This window comes from Scyliorhinus torazame, chromosome 18, assembly GCF_047496885.1.
Source record: "Scyliorhinus torazame isolate Kashiwa2021f chromosome 18, sScyTor2.1, whole genome shotgun sequence".
In the NCBI taxonomy this organism is placed as follows: Eukaryota; Metazoa; Chordata; class Chondrichthyes; order Carcharhiniformes; family Scyliorhinidae; genus Scyliorhinus; species Scyliorhinus torazame.
The window spans coordinates 95,475,436-95,494,860 of record NC_092724.1 but is presented as its reverse complement, the minus strand read 5'-3'; the positions used below and the strand labels follow the sequence as shown (position 1 = coordinate 95,494,860).

At 44.0% G+C, this 19,425-nt stretch overlaps 1 protein-coding gene across 2 annotated transcripts in view; it reads left to right on the top strand.

Annotated features, from left to right (window-relative positions):
* The first annotated feature begins 7,646 nt into the window (after positions 1–7,646).
* fdxr (ferredoxin reductase) overlaps positions 7,647–19,425 on the top strand; it is a 40,710-nt gene continuing 28,931 nt past the window's right edge. The window contains exons 1-7 of one of the 2 annotated variants that reach the window (XM_072483055.1): positions 7,647–7,751; positions 9,449–9,546; positions 12,440–12,535; positions 13,546–13,668; positions 13,963–14,076; positions 16,846–16,947; positions 17,808–17,933. In XM_072483055.1, coding sequence (XP_072339156.1) covers positions 7,682–7,751; positions 9,449–9,546; positions 12,440–12,535; positions 13,546–13,668; positions 13,963–14,076; positions 16,846–16,947; positions 17,808–17,933 — 729 coding nt within the window. In that variant the 5' untranslated portion in view covers positions 7,647–7,681. The remainder of the gene's footprint in view (positions 7,752–9,448; positions 9,547–12,439; positions 12,536–13,545; positions 13,669–13,962; positions 14,077–16,845; positions 16,948–17,807; positions 17,934–19,425) is intronic. The other variant, XM_072483056.1, reaches the window with a different exon arrangement.

Genomic DNA, 19,425 nt, shown 5'->3' with positions numbered 1-19,425 from the left:
GCCTGACTTTGGTCATTGGTAAGATTTTTTGAGTCTGTTATTAAAGATGAGATCGCGAAGCACTTGGAAGTACATGGTAAAATAGGACTGAATCAGCACGGCTTTGTCAAAGGGAGGTCGTGTCTGACAAATCTGTTAGAGTTCTTTGAGGAGGTAACAAGGAAATTAGACAAAGGAGAACCAGTGGACGTGACTTATTTAGATTTCCAGAAGACCTTTGACAAGGTGCCGCACAGGAGAGTTAAATAAGTAAGAACTCATGGTGTTCAGGGTAAGATCCTGGCATGGATAGAGGATTGGCTGACTGGCAGAAGGCAGAAGGCAGAGAGTGGGAATAAAGAGGTCTTTTTCAGGATGGCAGCCAGTGACTAGTGGTGTGCCTCAGGGGTCTGTACTGGGACCACAACTTTTTACAATATACATTAATGATCTGGAAGAAGGTACTGAATGCACTGTTGCTAAGTTTGCAGATGTTTCAAAGATCTGTAGAGGGCCAGGTAGTATTGAGGAAGCAAGGGGGCTGCAGAAGGACTTGGACAAGCTAGGAGAGTGGGCAATGAAGTGACAAATGAAATACAATGTGGAAAAGTGTGAGGTTGTACACTTTGGAAGGAGGAATCTAGGCATAGACTATTTTCTAAATGGGGAAATGCTTCGGAAAGCAGAAGCACAAAGGGACTTGGGAGTCCTTGTTCATGATTCTCTTAAGGTTAATGTGCAGGTTCAGTCAGCAGTTAAGAAGGCAAATGCAATGTTAGCATTCATGTCAAGAGGGCTGGAATACAAGACCAGGGAGGTACTTCTGAGGCTGTATAAGGCTCTGGTCAGACTCCATTTGGAGTATAGTGAGCAGTTTTGGTCCCCGTATCTAAGGAAGGATGTGTTGGCCTTGGAAAGGGTCCAGAGGAGGTTCACAAGGATGATCCCTGGAATGAAGAACAGTTGAGGACTCTGGGTCTGTACTCGTTGGAGTTTAGAAGGATGAGAGGGGATCTTATTGAAACTTACAAGATACTGCAAGGCCTGGATAGAGTGGACGTGGAGAGGATGTTTCCACTTGCAGGAAAAACTAGAACCAGAGGACACAATCTCAGACTAAAGGGACAATCCTTTAAAACAGAGTTGAGGAGGAATTTCTTCAGCCAGAGGGTGGTGAATCTGTGGAACTCTTTGCCGCAGAAGACTGTGGAGGCCAATTCACTGAGTGTCTTTAAGGCAGAGATAGAGAGGTTCTTGATTAATAAGGGGATATGGGGTTATGGCGAGAAGGCCTGAGAAATGGGGATGAGAAAATATCAGCTATAATTGAATGGCGGAGCAGACTCGATGGGCTGAGTGGCCTAATTCTGCTCCTATGTCTTATGGTTTTATGATTCCCTTATTTCCCCTTCCTTTATTTTTTTCTATTACCATTTTGGTCTGTAGATGCTTAATGATCATGTAACTTTGAATCAAGCAGCAGAGAAAAGGAGGAACCTCTCTCTCTCTCTAAGAGAGTATAACTCATGATAGTTCTTGTTAGAAATAAAAAGTAACAGTGTTTAAATTTACAAGCCTGGGAACTGTAATTGTTGGGCACCCAAGGGCCAAAGACTTTGGGTATTTTTGAAGAATTATTGGTTAATTCAGGGCAGTACTGTGAAGCAGTGGTTAGCACTGCTGCCTCACGGTGCCGAGGACCCAGGTTCGATCCCGGCCCCAGGTCACTGTCCGTGTGGAGTTTGCACATTCTCCCCATGTCTGCGTAGGTCTCACCCCCCATAACCCAAAGATGTGCTGGGTTGGTGGTGGATTGGCAACGTTAAATTGCCCCTTAATTGGAAAAAACAAATTGGATATTCTAAATTTATTTCAAAAAATTATTGGTTAATTCAGTTCTCCTGCGACTCCATGTCAAGTGGGGCTGAAGTTGACTTTGCACTGGTCCAGGGTGTTGTAACAATACACACATTCTTTCTCCTTCTGACATTCCCAATCTATTAAAATAAAGACTTGTTGTATAGCTCCCTGCTCTATTTTCCTTCTTTCCATGGTCCTTTAAAGTTACCTGTCAGAATTCCTCACTTGCCTTGGTCTTTTCTTCTTTGTACAATCAGCAAACCAAGCTTGTCACAATTCTGACCCACCACCTAATCGCAGCTTTCTGATTGTCCCCCATTGTTAGAATTCCCAATTGTGATAGATGTGTTTGGCTGTACATGTAATAATAGGTGCAGAATGGAGAGATCGTAGAGTTCTAACTTTTAACTCACTTACACCTTGTGATTATCAAAATAGCAGTAGCTTCATGGCGTGTAGAGGCACCCACCAGTAACCAAATACAGATTACACAAATAAATTTTACATCGGATCCAAATAGCCAATGGAGACTTTTGGTGCAGGTAAGGATGGAATCAAAGGCCCAGAGGCAAACAAATAGTTTAGCCCACTGCAACACTCATCATTTAGCAATTAGAATTTAGAACTACAAATTTGATGTCTGGCTGTTGCAGTCCCACCCTTCATTATCCTTCCCCATAAAGCAGACGATTAAACCAGCCAATGTTTATTTAGTCAATGTAGTTACAGTAGCATCTATATTTAGTGCACAGTAATAAATTACTTACTTAATAGACTCTATACTTATGCAACATAGTGTCTTTCCACAGGCTAGTATAAACCTCCATTATGTTGTATAAATTTTGTCTGACCATCTTGGAATACCAGTCCAACTCATACGTGTCCATAACTCCATTCACACACCTCTGGCAGGCATACTTTCTGCTGTATGAGGGGACTAAAACTTCACCCTTATTTTCATAATATATACACATAGATATCCTCATGGCTATTTCTAAAATGTTTTAAAAACTGGACAAAGACCTTTTAAAATGGCTAAATCTGTCTGTCTGTGGCCCTCACACAAAAGGAGCTACCATGGCTGTATCGTAGAACCGTGCACCTCGTTATATTTGTAGAGACTCTGTGGGCTGCAGAGACCATATTTAAAGAGAACTATCCAAAGGCCACCTGCATTTCATAAGCCAGACCTGGCCAATTGGAGTCTACTCATCTGCAGGACAAAGGGCCCCACAATCATCCTTTCTAGCCTTAATGGTCAGAACATTTACTGTGGTTGAGAACCCAGGCGAGGGATACAGATTGCTTGTCAAAGACTATCCTAGAATTTACAGTGCAGAAGGAGGCCATTCGGCCCATCGAGTCTGCACCGGCTCTTGGAAAGAGCACCCTTCCCAAGGACAACACTTACACCCTATCCCCATAACCCAGTAACCCCACCCAACACTAAGGGCAATTTTGGACACTAAGGGCAATTTATCATGGCCAATCCACCTAACCTGCACATCTTTGGACTGTGGGAGGAAACCGGAGCACCCGGAGGAAACCCACGCACACACGGGGAGGATGTGCAGACTCCGCACAGACAGTGACCCAAGCCGGAATCGAACCTGGGATCCTGGAGCTGTGAAGCAATTGTGCTATCCACAATGCTACCGTGCTGCCCCTATGTGGAGAGGTGGGAGCCTACTCTGCCATTCAACAATAACATGGCTGATCTGCTTGATTCACACTCTACATTCCCATCTACTCCGTTAATTTTTAATTCCCTTGCCTAAGAAGAATCTATCTACCTCTGCCTTGAAAATATTCAGTGACCCCACTCCCACTGTCTTCTGAGGCGGTGAATTCCAAAGTTGCATAACCCTCTGAGAGCAAAGATTTCACCTCACCTCTGGCCTAAAAGGGTGACCTCTAATTTTAAAACAGTGCCCCCTAGTTCTGGACTCACCCACAAGAGGAAACATCCTTTCTGCGTCCACCTTGTCAAGACCATTCAGGATCTTACATACTTCAATCAAGTCAACTCTCACTCGGGACTTCCGGTGGTGGCCATGGAATGAGTGGTCCCACATTTGGCTCCCACTCGAGGTGGATTTTGTTGGTCCTTCCCCACCCATTTGGGGGTCTTTTTTAGGGCTAAAGGTGTGTGAGTGCCCAGAGAAGGTAGTACTCCTATGGTGAGGCTGGTGTATGGATCGGAGGACGAGAAGTGCCACGGGAAAGAGAGAGCAGCTGGAGTAGGAAAGGTTTTGTGGTGCGGCGCAGGTCAAGATGGTGGAGGGCAAGGGGGCAGCGCTGTCCGATCTGTGTGCGATAGAGCAGCTGGTGGAATTTCTGAATGGTAAATTTCAACAGCAGAGGAAAGAAGCTTTGGAAGACTTAGCTAAGGTGGTGGGGCTGCTCAGAGCTGCGATTGTGGAGATTGGAACAGAGACTGGAGGCTGAGGGCCTGGTGATGCAGAAGGTGGAGGAGGCAGTGGGGGAGCATGAGGAGCAAATGGCCTCATTGGAGATGGAGTTGGGGATGGTTTTAGATAGCCAGAAGAGGCTGATGGAGAAATTAGAGGACGTGGAGAACAGCTCCAAGAGAAAGAACCTGAGGATTGTCGGAATGCCTGAGGGCATTGAGGAAGCGGAGGCCGCCAAGTATGTGGCGAGCATGCTGGATAAGTTGATGGGGAGGGAGGCCTTTGACCGGTCCCTCGAGGTGGATCGGGCACTCAGGCTGCTGAGGAGGAGGCCGCAGGTTGGGGAGTTGCTGAGGGCGATGGTGGTGAGGCTGCATTGATTCTAGGACAAAGAAAAGACCCTGAAATGGGCGAGGCAGGTCAGGAAATGCACCGGGGAAAGGAGTGAGCTGCGGGTCTACCAGGACGTGGGTGCAGAGTTGGCAAAGAGGAGGGCCGGATTCAACCGGATAAAGGCTGCCCTCTTGTGGTAGTCACCACTGTTGTATTATATTGTATATATGGGTATTACGGTAAGGCCCCTGTACTACAGGTACGGGGGTAGATCTCTGACTGCTGGCTCCGCCCAGTAGGCAGAGTATAAATGTGTGTGCTCTCCGAACAGCAGCCATTTCGTAAGCTGCTGGAGGAGGCCACACATCTCTGTGTAATAAAGCCTCAATTACATTCTACTCTTGTCTCGTCGTAATTGATAGTGCATCACCTCTTTTCGAAGGGGGTGAAGTTTGGGGTTTGTACCCTACCTGCTTGTGGGTGACACATCAGAAGCAGGAGTTTTATTTTGACTCATCAGTGGTGGTGATGAACTTTATGAGGGACCATGGTCTGGGAGGCGTGTGAGGACATTGAACTTTGGAGAGGAGTTTTGTGTTCATTGTAAAGTGTATGGGGGGGGGCAGTTTGGGGTGGGTTTTGACGGGACAGTGGCGATGGTGAATGTGCCTTTTTTTTTCTTTGTTTGTTGGTGGTTGGGAATTTTTTTGGGTGGATGGACTGGAGGGGTGAGGGGAGGTCAGAGGCCTTGGGCGGGTCCACCATGCTAGCTGGGTGGCTAGTAAACAGGAGTGAAGTGGGGGGTTGCCAGGAGGAAGGTGTGGAGGGGGGGGGGCTGGGTTGGGTTGGTTCTTTGTTTGAGGATGGAGGAGGGTGGAGAGGAGGGGGTTGCTGATATGGGAGTGGTTGGTGAGTCGCAGTAGGGAAGGGAGAGATGGCGGCAGACATCCGAGGGCGAGCCTGGAGGGATGCGTGTCGCGGGCCGGGAGCTGGCTCAAAAAGGAGTACGACCAGCAGAGGAGGGGGGCAGGGAGCAACCAGGCAGGTCACATGGAACTTGTAAGGGTTGAATGGGCCGGTTAAGCAGTCGCGTGTGTTCACACATTTGAGGAGTCTGAAGGCGGATATTGTGTTTTTACAGGAGACGCATATGAAGTTGGGGGATCAGACGAGGCTGAGGAAGGGATGGGTGGGGCAGCTGTTCCACTCGGGACTGGATATGAAGACGTGGGGAATGGCGGTGTTGGTTAAAAACAGGGTGGCGTTTGAGGTGGGGAGCATTGTGGCCAATCAGGGGGTAAGTATGTGATAGTTAGTGGGAAGCTGGAGGGGATGCTAGTAGTCCTGGTAAACATTTATGCCCTGAATTGGGATGACGTGGACTTTATGAGGCAGGTGTTGGGGAAGATTCCTGATCTGGACACGCATCAAGTTGATTACGGGGGTGATTTCAATACTGTCCTGGACCCAGTCGAGTCCTAAGCCGTCAAGGGTGTTGGCAATAGCTAGGGAGGTTCATGGAGCGCATTGAGAGGGGGGATCCATGGAGGTTTGTTTTATTAAAAAGTTACTGTTTTATTATTTAAAATTAAATGATCTCTTTCACTCAGAAGGCACTGCATTATTCCCTTGCTGTTTATGGTGCAGTTTTTTGGTTGTTGATGATTTGGAGCGTCTCCCTCTCTGTTCACACAGTGTTGAGAAAGGGAAGTGATCATCCCTGCACACTGCTAGTCCCCTCCGATTGTAAATCATCCAGACTCCAAAGGACCTTTTATGCTTATGACCACAGCTAATAGTAAATGTGTAGTTCTCTTGCAGCTGGAAATATAAATCGCTTGCTTGACTGTTTCGACAGCAGTCAACACTTCTTTTTCTTGGATCTATTGAGAAACGAATGCATTTCTTTCTTTTTTGTCTGCCTGGCACCAAGTGGAACTATAACCACCGATGACTTGGAAGTGGCAAGGCTGTCGGAGGACTGTTTTACATAGAAATGACACAGAAACCAGGCATGCCGTCCTTGCAATCCATGTTTGCTGCTTAAAATTATTTTCTTTTCATATTTAGTGATTTCTTCTTCAATTCAAGTTTCCCCAATTACAAATGTTTAACCAATTCTAAGGAAATTTTAATAAGAAGTGTGTAAAGATTGGCTCCAGTTCTATCCTTCACCAATTGGCTTTCTGGAATGTAACATAGTAGCTGAGGACAGTTGCTGAAAGGTGAAGGTTGGAAACTAAGGAAAAAAATCAGATAGAGAACTACAAGGCCGGTGGCCATTGTGGAATATCCTCCAATATTCTCAAAGTCTGAATCATATATCCAATGCAAGTCTAAAATAGATATGTGGACATGGATCACACCCCACCAAAGAGCAAACTGTGATGTTTTTTACAAGGAGTAAAATTAAAAGTAAACTATTTTGTGTGAGGGATAGTACTAGAACTTAGAACATACAGTGCAGAAGGAGGCCATTCGGCCCATCGAGTCCACACCGACCCACCCAAGCCCTCGCCTCCATCCTATCTCCGTAACCCAATAACCCCTCCTAACCATTTTGGACACTAAGGGCAATTTAGCATGGCCAATCCACCCAATCTGCACGTCTTTGGACTGTGGGAGGAAACCGCAGCACCGGAGGAAACCCACACAGACACGGGAGAACGTGCAGACTGCACATGGTTCCCCAAGGTCGGAATTGAACCCAGGGCACTGTGCTGTGAGGCAGCAGTGCTAGCCACTGTGCCGCCTGCTAAGAGAAATTGGTCCTTCCTATCCACTCTATCTGGATTCCCACCTCTATTAAACTTCCCCTCAGTGTTGAGCTGGAGAACAACAAAGACTTCTCTTATGGCGGACAGTGGCCGGGAGGCGGTCCAGCCAATCACAATTCGTGTTTCATAACCCTCCCAGCCTACCAGCCCATAGAGACACAGCTCTTATCCCAGGCGGCAGAGGCGGGGTCAGGTTCAGGAACGGCGCGTTCTGACTGGTGGGGACTCGAGCCATGTGACCGCGAGGCTGCTCTTTGACCTCGGCCTGGGGATGACGTCGCGGGCGGGGGAGGCAGAGGGTGAGCGCCGGTCAGGGTGAGGATGTCTCGGCTGCGCGGGGCTCTTCTCGCAGCGATTTATCGCAAGGCGAGCGGCAGGCAGGCGTTACCTGGTGAGACAGCAGCTGCGCTCCACGATTATATGGTGCCTTGCTCGGGAGAGGGTCTGGTGAGGGGAGGCGCATTGGAAGGTGGTGGATGGTCACGGGAGGGGGGTGCGGATGAACTGGAAGGATAGGAGTCATTCTCAGCTTCTGTTATGTGGCCCTTGCACCTGGCTGCAATTTGGCTGTACTATGGCTTAAACCGTAACACAGTGGTTAGCACTGTTGCTTCACAGCACCAGGGTCCTAGGTTCGATTCCTGGCTTGGGTCACTGTCTGTCGCGGAGTCTGCATGTTCTCGTCCGCGTGGGTTTCCTCCGGGTGCTCCGGTTTCCTCCCACAAGTCCTGAAAGATGTGCTGTCAGGTGAATTGGAGCTCCTCTGTGCAGAAAACAGGGCTTTGTGTGGCCTGGGCTGTGCGTTGCCCGCTGAGGTCCCTTATTTCATGTGAATGGTGTATGGCCATGTAACGCCAAGAATCCGGCAACTAAACATGTTTGCTGTGGGACTTTGCTCCCATTTAGTTGAATCAAGCCGACTGTCTCCCTTTCGGCTTGCTTACATGCAGGTGCTTATCCCACTTCAGAATGTTTATTTCTGGTTTCTGTATTCTGCTTTGTGTAACAGCCTACAGAAGACCCAATACCAGATATACAGGAGAGTGGTACCTTGGGGTGGGAGGGGGCTGCTTCCCTGAGAATGGGCCAGCATTGTAAATGTTTGTCTCGTCACTGCCTATACAGGATGTAAAACACAGGATGTAATGTTGTGCTTTTTTTCAAACATGCCAACTTGGATCCAATTCTTGCAGCACAACAAAGAACAAAGAAATGTACAGCACAGGAACAGGCCCTTCGGCCCTCCAAGCCCGTGCCGACCATACTGCCCGACTAAACTACAATCTTCTACACTTCCTGGGTCCATATCCTTCTATTCCCATCCTATTCATATATTTGTCAAGATGCCCCTTAAATGTCCCTATCGTCCCTGCTTCCACTACCTCCTCCGGTAGTGAGTTCCAGGCACCCACTACCCTCTGCGTAAAAAAACTTGCCTCGTACATCTACTCTAAACCTTGCCCCTCTCACCTTAAACCTATGCCCCCTAGTAATTGACCCCTCTACCCTGGGGAAAAGCCTCTGACTATCCACTCTGTCTATGCCCCTCATAATTTTGTATACCTCGATCAGGTCGCCCCTCAACCTCCTTTGTTCCAGTGAGAACAAACCGAGTTTATTCAATCGCTCCTCATAGCTTATGCCCTCCATACCAGGCAACATTCTGGTAAATCTCTTCTGCACCCTCTCTAAAGCCTCCACATCCTGCTGGTAGTGTGGTGACCAGAATTGAACACTATACTCCAAGTGTGGCCTAACTAAGGTTCTATACAGCTGCAACATGACTTGCCAATTCTTATACTCAATGCCCTGGCCAATGAAGGCAAGCATGCCGTATGCCTTCTTGACTACCTTCTCCACCTGTGTTGCCCCTTTCAATGACCTGTGGACCTGTACTCCTAGATCTCTTTGACTTTCAATACTCTTGAGGGTTCTACCATTCACTGTATATTCCCTACCTGCATTAGCCCTTCCAAAATGCATTACCTCACATTTGTCTGGATTAAACTCCATCTGCCATCTCTCCGCCCAAGTCTTGGATTCACTGTGACTTAGTGTAATAATGTGTGTCTCATGTTTTCAATTTAGGTGTGCGGGGGTTGTCCTCAAAAACAGGTTCTGAACTTAAAGTTTGCATCATCGGTAGTGGGCCTGCGGGTTTCTACACTGCCCAACACCTACTCAAGGTAACCTTGTCTAAAGGAAAATGTAGTGGTGAAGATTTCCACAAAGAGTGAAGATTTTTGCAGCTATTTTCAACTTGGCTAAGTAAATGCTTAAAGATAGCAGTAACTTATATTTTTATAGCATCTGTAAAGAGGTCACAAGGTGTTTCCCAGGTTCAATAGTGATGGCAGGAGTATGAGCAAGGAGGCTCCTCTCCGGATTAAATGTGACGCCAAGATTGTGAATCGGTTGGTTCAGTCTTGATCAGTTGCCAGGGAAGGGGGTTGGAGCTGGTTGGTGGGCAACAATTGTGTCCAAATATTTTGCTTTCCCCAAATACCCCCACTTGTTGAATTCTTCACAAATTGTGATTCCATTTTTGAGATCGGAGGTCAATTGAAATTTTAAAAGTTGAATACTTCAAAACTAAGGTGGTTAATTGTTGTTGTTCGGTATGCTTTTTAAGTGATATTGAGGTGAGTGAGTGAATATAGTTCAGCAATAGGTGGCATGGTGGTGCAGTGGTTAGCACTGCTACCTCAAGGTGCTGAGGACCCTGGTTCGATCCCAGCCCATGGGTCACTGTCTGTGACTCCCCTTGTCTGCATGGGCCTCACCCCCACAATCCAGCCATGTGCAGGGTAGGTGGATTAGCCATGCTAAATTGCCCCTTAATTGTGAAAAAAAATAATTGGGTACTCTAAATTTAAAAAAAAAAGGTCAGCTATGTAATAATTGAAAGGTACAACAGGCTTGACGAGCTAAATGGTCTTCTCCTGTTCCTACCAGCGGCGCAACTGTAAGTGCATGGCTTATTGTGGTACCACATGGATGGAAGGGTCACTAGGTTTCACCTGTGGTGTCTGCAGAGTGAACTTGACAGGTATGTGGTGGTTGGATGATATTAATGACCCAATCCACCTGGGTGGGGGGCAGAATAAAAGCAGTCCAACTGCTCCTCTTGGTTGCAGTCTGATTAAAGGTTTTGTATAGATGTTGAGAGAGGACAGGATCAGAACCCTAGCATGAATAACATGTTGACATTTGCTATCATTAGCTTATCTATAGTGCAGAAACTTGGGTTGGGTACAGGTCAGCCAAAGCATCATAGCCCAACAAGGTTTTGAGTGGTTTTAGAAGAGGACCACCGACAATTGGATGGGGACAATTTAAAAAAAAAAACAACACTGAATTGTACATTTGTACATGATTTTAAAGTGAAATGATGTTGTGGGTATTGCTGCTTGTATTCAGTGCAGAAATACCCACACAAGCGGTGAGCACTTGACAATACTGTTGGATGGAATTATAAACCATCATGACTTAGTGCCATTCTCCTGCTTTTTTCTTGTACTCTTGAACATTGTTTCTATTTGTATAGTCATCTAATGCCCTCTTGAATACCCCAATTGAACATGACTCCACTTCACTTGCAGGCAGTATATTCCAGACCACTTGGTGTGTGAAACACTTTTTTTCTCTCACTACATTTTGCAAACCACTTTAAATCAGTGCCCTCGTGTTCTCGACCCTTTTACGAGTGAGAAAAGTTTCTCCCAACAACTCTGTCCATTTAATTGATAGTGCAGCTATTTATTGACCATTTTTATGAATTGAAGTAAATTATAATATTGTCTCTTTTCTTAATGATATTCTGAGGAGTTTATGACCTAATTGGGTGAAACAGTTTAAAGAAGTGACCGTGACTTGTACTTTTGGGAAACTGAAGTAACAGCCGCTCTGCTTATTTAATCCAGTGCTCTGACTCCAAATCTCAGTTCACTGATGAGATAACAAGATATTCCTCTTTTTAATGCCTACATAACAAAATTTTAAACCTGTTTATAAAGAATGTGTGCAATGAATGTGCACAGTTTTGTACATAGCAGGCAATCTCTTTGCTCACCCCGTTGGAGTCCAGCAAAGGGATGTTGAGATTCCTTGTTTGTTATCTTTTGATGTAAGTGAGCTTCTGAAAACCTCTTGTCAATTTTGGGGAAAGACTTGACAATTTCTGATTATTTCATTCATCATTTGGATGTCTTTCAAAGTTGTATTTTGCTTTTTAAAAAAAATATATTTTTATTCCAAACCAAAATGCACAAATCACTCAATCTTATAAAAACGCAACACAATCCAAACTGTACTTCATTCCCCCCCCCCCCCCCTATTTTTAGCCTTAACGCCCTCTACTCCCTCCAAACCCCCCCCCCCCCCCCCCCCCCCCCCCCCCCCACCCGCTGTCAACAAACAAATCCTTGAATAGGGACAAGAACATCCTCCAACTCGGAAGAGCGGACTTAATTTTTTCCAACTTAAGTAACTCCGCCCCATCCCTCAACCACGCCACCACCACCATCATCCACCCCGGGCAATTCACCGTCGGGCAATCAAAGAAGCGAAGGCCACAACATCGTGCCCCCCTCCTCCCCTCCGGCAGCTCCGAAACTCCGAAGATCGCCACCAGTGGGCACAGCGACATCTTCACTCTCTCGATCTCTGACTGTACTTCAAAAATCGGGGTCTAAGAACCCACTAATCTCTGACATGACCAAAATATATGGACATGATTTGTCTGCTCCCCCTTCACATCTCTCACACTTATCCTCTATCTCTGGGAAGAACCTGCTCGTATGAGCCTGCATCATATGAGTCATATGCAGCACGGTAAGCTGTACCAGGCTCATCCTGGCACAGGATGATGTTGAAGAGAAACCAGAGTGTACTGTATTTTGCTTTCTAATAGAACCAGGATTTGTAGTTATCCAAGTAGTGGCGGGGCAGAAGCTGTGTGAATATTGTGTGAACTCTTAGGTTTTCTTCATTATCTCTAGGGTGGTCTATTTCCACACATTGATTCTTCAAATCTGTACATTATATACATAGTTTGCTGACTTTATTTTTGTGTTCTAGTACCATGAATCGGCTGTGGTTGACATCTACGAGAAGCTGCCAGTCCCATTTGGCCTTGTGAGATTTGGTGTTGCTCCTGACCATCCGGAAGTGAAGGTTAGTCTGGTGTCTGAACCGCATTGGGCAGAATTCAGCTGCCATCCTTATTCGCTGCGGAGGGAAATTGAGCCATTTATAGAATTCTGTTCCAATTTGTATATCCTCAGATAATGCCTTGTGTCAAATAGTATAGTAAACATATGCAATTGAATGAAAAGATAAAAATTGATGTTTAAAATTGCTCTAAACATAACATTTCATCAATTGAAGTATTTTGGCATTCAAGTAGAATAAAATTGATAGCTGTTTCTATTTATTTGGTATAACTAAGATAGTCTCGACCTCATTTCAACTTTTCTTTTAAAAACCATTACAAAGAGCAGGTGCTAGCACAACTTGTAATTTTTACTGAAGAAGTTCCCCTTAATATGGCTAATTTTAAATCTTCAGTAATACATTTACTGTTCATCTATTGATGTGGTTGCAATTTGTGGAAAGGAACCGTCCCTCCAAAGAAGGGCTGCAGTAGATTGTTGAATTCCTGTATCTGCTCTTCATACATATGTTGCAAGGAAAACCTTTTTTATAAGAAGTGGGTTATATCATTCGCACATTGTATCTTATGAGTAACTGCACAGGAAATCGTTCAGTGCTGAAAGCTTACATCTCGTGGTTAAAACTCGTGGATGGTATCTACAAGGTTGTATGTGCCGGTTTGCAGACGTCTACATTGACCTGTAGCATTTTAAGTAAAACAAATTTAAAGAACCTTCAAGTTTTTTTTTTTTTTTTGGAATCCATGTGGAATACATAATGCAATTAGTTGTTTTCTAATGGGAGGGTGGTATTGGGCAGTGCCCACTGCATTAGAAAAGGGCAGGTGGATATGGTGGTAATTAAACATCTTTGCTGTTCCCACCTATGCTTGCGAAGCGTAAGGCACGAATACACAAATACAAAACAAATTCGGCCATCTTAAGCTAACACTAGATAGTATTGCATGAAATATCACTTGTGTAATAACTGCTTTTAGGTGTCGATGTGTTCATGATGTTTCCACCCCACAGAATGTCATCAATGCATTCACCCAGACAGCTCATCATGACCGTTGTTCGTTTTATGGCAACGTTACTGTTGGGAAGGATCTAAGCATTGAGGAGCTGAAACAGGCATACCATGCTCTGATATTGGTAAGACGACTTGCTGAATATTTGCCAGTGTCCAAATGTAAACAGTGAAATATTTTGGCAATACTGAGCCAAGAATCTCAACCGAAAATTTTAATTGATGTGCGTCGTTGTCTCCTTCATGGTCTGAATTTGATCCTTGGTGCATCTCTCTTGTATTTATTTGTTTAGGTGCCAACTATTGCACTTCAGTTACTAATTGTATTTGGTGTTGTGCAGTATTTCTGCCAGCTGTTTTATCACATAAAGGCAAACATTAAATGAATAAGCTGTTTACAAAACATTTCCTCAACCCAGACCTATGGAGCTGAAGCTAATCGGACTCTTGGAATTCCTGGGGAGAATCTACGGGGTGTCTATTCTGCAAGAACGTTTGTAGGCTGGTATAACGGTTTACCTGAAAACAAAAATGTAAGTCAACTTGCAAGCTGGATCTAATTTCAGCGTGCTCTGAAACTCTCTCTTTAGGATTGTTTAAAATTCTTTTGGGGGGTATTTTGTTGGATCTATTTTTTTTTGGTATCAGAAAGTTGGTAGGTAAGCAAATGGACTTCAAGTTGGGGGAAAAAGCGGTGTAAAAATTTTGATAAAAGATATCCAGATTCCCTCCCTGCTTTATTTGGGACAAAAAATAAGCACCCCCATCAATTGTAATTATTGAGAAAATCCAACAGTAGGGATTTTAAAGAAGGATCAGCTTCTTTAATTAATAAAATTAATGACCACTTCCTACTTCTAAGAATTCTAATGATTTAAAGCAGTACCTCCTTTCCCCATTTCTGAATTTTTAGGATTCAATCAAACACCGCTGTTTGTGCTAAAAGACCAATGTGTCTAATACAAATATTTTAATGCTTTAAAAGCAATTTAGCTAGTTGCCTAATGTGCAACAGCTATTTTTGAGTTATTTGGTCAGAAAAATAACACAGGCTAGCATGCCTTCATTACATTTAATGTTTCTGAAGCATGATGAGGCCCATAAATGTACAGCAGTGACCTTGCTACAGAGTGCTATCTGGGGAAATAGAAAAGTACAAGGTAAAGAGAATATTTCAGACTCTTTGCGTATAGAATCCAGGCAGTGGAAAATACCAAAGGTGAAATCATGGGCTGTTTTGAATGAGGTTTCGTGTTTTTTACAAAAAAAATGCAACTATTTAACAAATACCTAAAAAGCTAAAGTTGCCAATTATGGCATTCCTTGACACAAGTTGGGCTAAAATAAATCTAGGCTCCTTGCTTTATTTGAAGAAAAATGATGCCATGGCCTCTGTTCGTTTTCCCGTCTACAGATTTGGTCCTTCTATTTGTGGTCCATCGATTTGTACTCACTGTTGGCAAGCAAAGCATGGTTGCATATAGTGGCACCACCACTATTCCTCGCCAGAACGTTTTTTTTTTTGTTATACTTTCACAAGATGTGGATGTCACTGGCAAGTCCAGCATTTGCCACCCATCCCCAATTCTAATTGATCCTCAACTGAGTGGCTGGCTAGGCCATTTCAGAGGGCAGTTATGAGTCAACCACATTGTTGTAGATCTGGAGTTGCATGTAGGTCAGACCAGGTAAGAATGGCAGATTTCCTTCCCTAACTCAGTTGAGTTTTTACAACAATCGTTTCATGGTCACCATTACTGAGACTAGCTTTATATTCCAGCTTTAGTAATTGAATTAAATGTTTTTTTTAACCCATGTCCCCAGGGCTTTAGCCTGGACTTGATTACTAGTCTAGTGACACTACATCGCTGAGTTGTGTCCTCTGTCAATTGCCCCTCGAACTGACTGGGATTTGCATCATGTGACTATCCTACATAATCAAAATCATCCTGCTGTTATGGGGGAAACATTGCTATATCTTCAGCCATAAATTCTGTTTGCTACAGTCATACTCTTTCCTTGGTGTCAAATTATATTTTTTCTATTGTAGGGCTCTTTTCTGAGATTTTCAAGGGATACTTGATTTTCGGGAGCTATATATTTGTTTTTGGGGACCCCGTAGATGAAAAGGTTTAAGTTGGGAACCAAACTGTTACCGAAGTTGTAGGTACCTGCAAACTCCCTACACCTTCACTTAAAGATTAAAGTAAATTACTGCGGATGCTGGAATCTGAAACAAAAACAGAAAATACTGGACAATCTCAGCATCTGTGGAGAGAAAAGGGAGCTAACGTTTCGAGTCGGGATGACTTTGTCAAAATGTCACCCCGACTCAATGTTGCCTTCCTTTTTTCTCCACAGATGCTATCAGACCTACTGAGATTGTCCAGTATTTTCTGGTTTGTTACCTTCATTTAAAGGATATTTTAATTTGGTGCTAGACAGGTGGCCAGGAATATATCAGATATATTTCTGATTTTATAAAAAAAAGGGTTAAAGGGATATGGGGAACAGGCAGTGAGGTGGATTTGAGACGAGGAAGGGACCAGCCATGATCTGATTGAATGGCGGAGCAAGCTCGAAGGGCTGAATTGCCTACTTCTGCTCCTAATTCCTATGTTCCTGAACCAACAACCATTAAAGTTTTCCTTCACTAAACCACCCCCATCTGCCCCACCAACCTCTCCCAGTGGCTGATATAAACTGAACTCCTAACATCACATCAAAACATTATCTTTGGAGAAAAAAAAAAGAAAACATGCACAATGACCGCCAAAACAAAGCTTGCAGACAGACACTTCTATAGCAGGAACATGTAATCTAAGGTAACAGAAAAGGTTGATTTCCCCATTTTGTTTCTCTCTAGCCCAAATTGAAGCTTTGCCACCAAATAATTTTTTGGACAAATATAAAAGAGGAAGAAAGCCATTGGAAAGGTTTTAACTTGACCAAACAAAATAGGAAAAAAAAGTTATTGTTCCTCCAGTATAAATTTAAAAGCTGTCAGTTTTTTTTTTTTTTTTCAACCCTGCCATTTTCCTTCCCTCGACCCAGAAACTCCTTTGTTTTCTGTTTTAGTGATATTCATTGCTGCTGTGTACAGGAGGGATATTGTTGAATTACAAGTTTGCCTCTGGAGTAAATACCATTAAAGAGGGATAATTTTGAGAAAGCTAGCTCCTATGCAAAGCTTTCTTTAGCCAGGAAGGTTGTACGTTTCCAATAGAGTGCTGGTTGTTGAGTGAGTATTGCTGAGTTTGCCTTTCAGATGCAAGGAACTTAAATCTTGTTTTCTTTTGCAGCTGAACCCTGAGTTGAGTAGTGAGACAGCGATCATCCTGGGACATGGAAATGTGGGGTTGGATGTAGCCAGGATTCTCCTTTCTCCCATTGACTTGCTTAGGGTTTGTGAATTCCTGTCTTAAATTTCATCCAGCTTTTCGTTCATGAGTAATTCATTGTCATAATTGTCATCGTATTGCAGTATTTTAAGAGAATATTTAAATGAATTTGCACAACTTTTATCTTCCAATAGTTCAAAATATATAGAAGGAATAATCTTTTTTGTCACAAGTAGGCTTACAATAACACTGCAATGAAGTTACTGTGAAAAGCCCCTAGTTGCCACACTCCGGCGTCTGTTCAGGTACACAGAGGGAGAATTCAGAATGTCCAGATTACCCAACAGCACGTCTTTCGGGACTTGTAAGAGGAAACCGAAGCACACGGAGGAAATCCATGCAGACATGGGGAAAATATGCAGACTTCGCACAGACAGTGGCTCAAGCCAGGAATAGAACCTGGGACCCTGAAGTTGTGGAGCAACAGTGCTAACACTGTGCTATCGTGCTGCCCATGGAAGTGGTTAGTCATGATTCTCTGCCCATTGTTGGGTTGATGGACCAGCTGATCTATTCCTAGCCATCGACTTCATTTATATTTATTATAAATAAATATAATAAATAAATATAATTGGGTAAACTAGTAATACTGAACAGTAATTTGGGATGTAGAGAGGTAAAGTACACAGAAATATAGGAGTTTTCTGCTGTGTAGGCTGAGCAGCTAACAAATGCAAAACTGAGATAGTGTCTTCACTGGTGGGTGGATTAAATTGCAACATGATAAATTTGATAAGTTTCCAATATAAATGTAAATATATGCATTCATAATAGAATGTATTCAAATGATTTTTTTGTACAGATAATGAATTTTGGGATATATCACCCTGTTTTCAGAATTATCAAATTATGATCGTTTATAGCTGGGTATGTTCTTACAGAAAACTGATATCGCAGCACATGCTTTGGAGGCTATAGCAGCTAGTAAGGTAAAGCGGGTACTACTTGTTGGGAGAAGAGGACCTCTCCAGGTGGCATTTACCATAAAGGTATGGTATATAAAGTTGCATCCATCTCATTAAAGAATAAATGAATGGTTTTGCTTTGTGTAAGTGTGCTGTTACCTTACGCCTGATGCATCTATTTTTGTATTACTTCAGTTCAGAATATTGTCTGCCAAGCACCTATCAGTGTTTCAAAATTGAATATTTTATTCTTTATCTGTACTGATACCTTGAACACTGAACTTTTTATGTTATATTTTGCAAGTTTTGTTCACTTACAGGCCAGATATACTACATAGTGTGTGTTGGTGTAAAACATCTTTGACTCTGTTAATGCAAACCGTGTAGTGTGGCCCAGGTTCATTAGTCTGCTGCATACTTGGGTGAGTGATGTGAGGTGTGGCCAGTCCAGGAGGTGTTTGTGCACCCTTTGTGATTTTCACCCATTGAGATGGCAAGGCAGCCTGCTGCAAGCTTGTTTTTTTTGAGGGGGGGGGGGGGAGGAGAGAGAAATATTGTACAGCCCAAAAAAACTGCGAGCAAGTTCCTTTCGCAGGCTGAAAATCCCTGCTCTACCAGATCTAAAACTCGTGAGGCATAGGCTACGGGTCCTAAACGATCCTGCCTTTCCTGTAGGAGTACGGCTAAAATGGTTCGATCGATGGTCGCTACCCCTATCGCGTATGGGGAGTGTGGGTCTGGGGCCTGCAAAGCGCGAGCTGTTCTTCGGGCGCGTTTCAATGTATCTACGGCATCCATGTGCTGTGGAAGCCATTTCCATGGGGCATGTTTCTTAAGGAGCTCGGAAAGTGGGGCTGCTTTTGTGATGAAATTGTCTATATGGTTCCTGCACTAACCGACCAGTCCTAAAAATGACCGGAGTTCTGCAACATTTTGGGGCAAGGGCAATTTTACAATTGAATCGATGTGTTTCTGTTCTATCTCACGCTTACCATGCGTGATGACTGTACCTAAATAAGTGACCTTTTCCTGGAGAATTTGGGCTTTTTTGGGGTTAATTTTGCATCCAATTTCTTTGAGGAGTCCTAATGGTTCCTAAAGTGCTCTTCCTTGGTGCCAGTCTGTAGGAGCAAGTCGTCCACATACCGAACGAGGCATTCCGGGTCGGGAAAATTTTGCTAATCCGTTTGCCAATTGTCTGTGAAAAATGTAGGGGGAAGTTGTGGAAGCCTTGTGGAAGGCACGTCCACGTGTACTGCTGCCCCTGGAAAGTGAACGCAAATTTGTACTGGCCCGTTTTGTCCAATGGAATGGACCGAAAGCCATTGCTAATGTCCAAAACCGTTAAATTTTAACTGAAGTGCCTGTTTTAACATGGTCTCGGGACTCGTGGCAACGGTGGGGAATGCTAATGGAGTTACTTTGTTTAATTTCCTATAATCGATGGTCAGTCTTCATGAACCATCTGGTTTTCATAAGGGCCAAATCGGGGCATTGTTCGTTGAGGCTACGGGCCGAATTACTTCCTGGTCCAATAAACTCTGGATTACTTTGGCTATCTCTCCCTCGGCTTGCT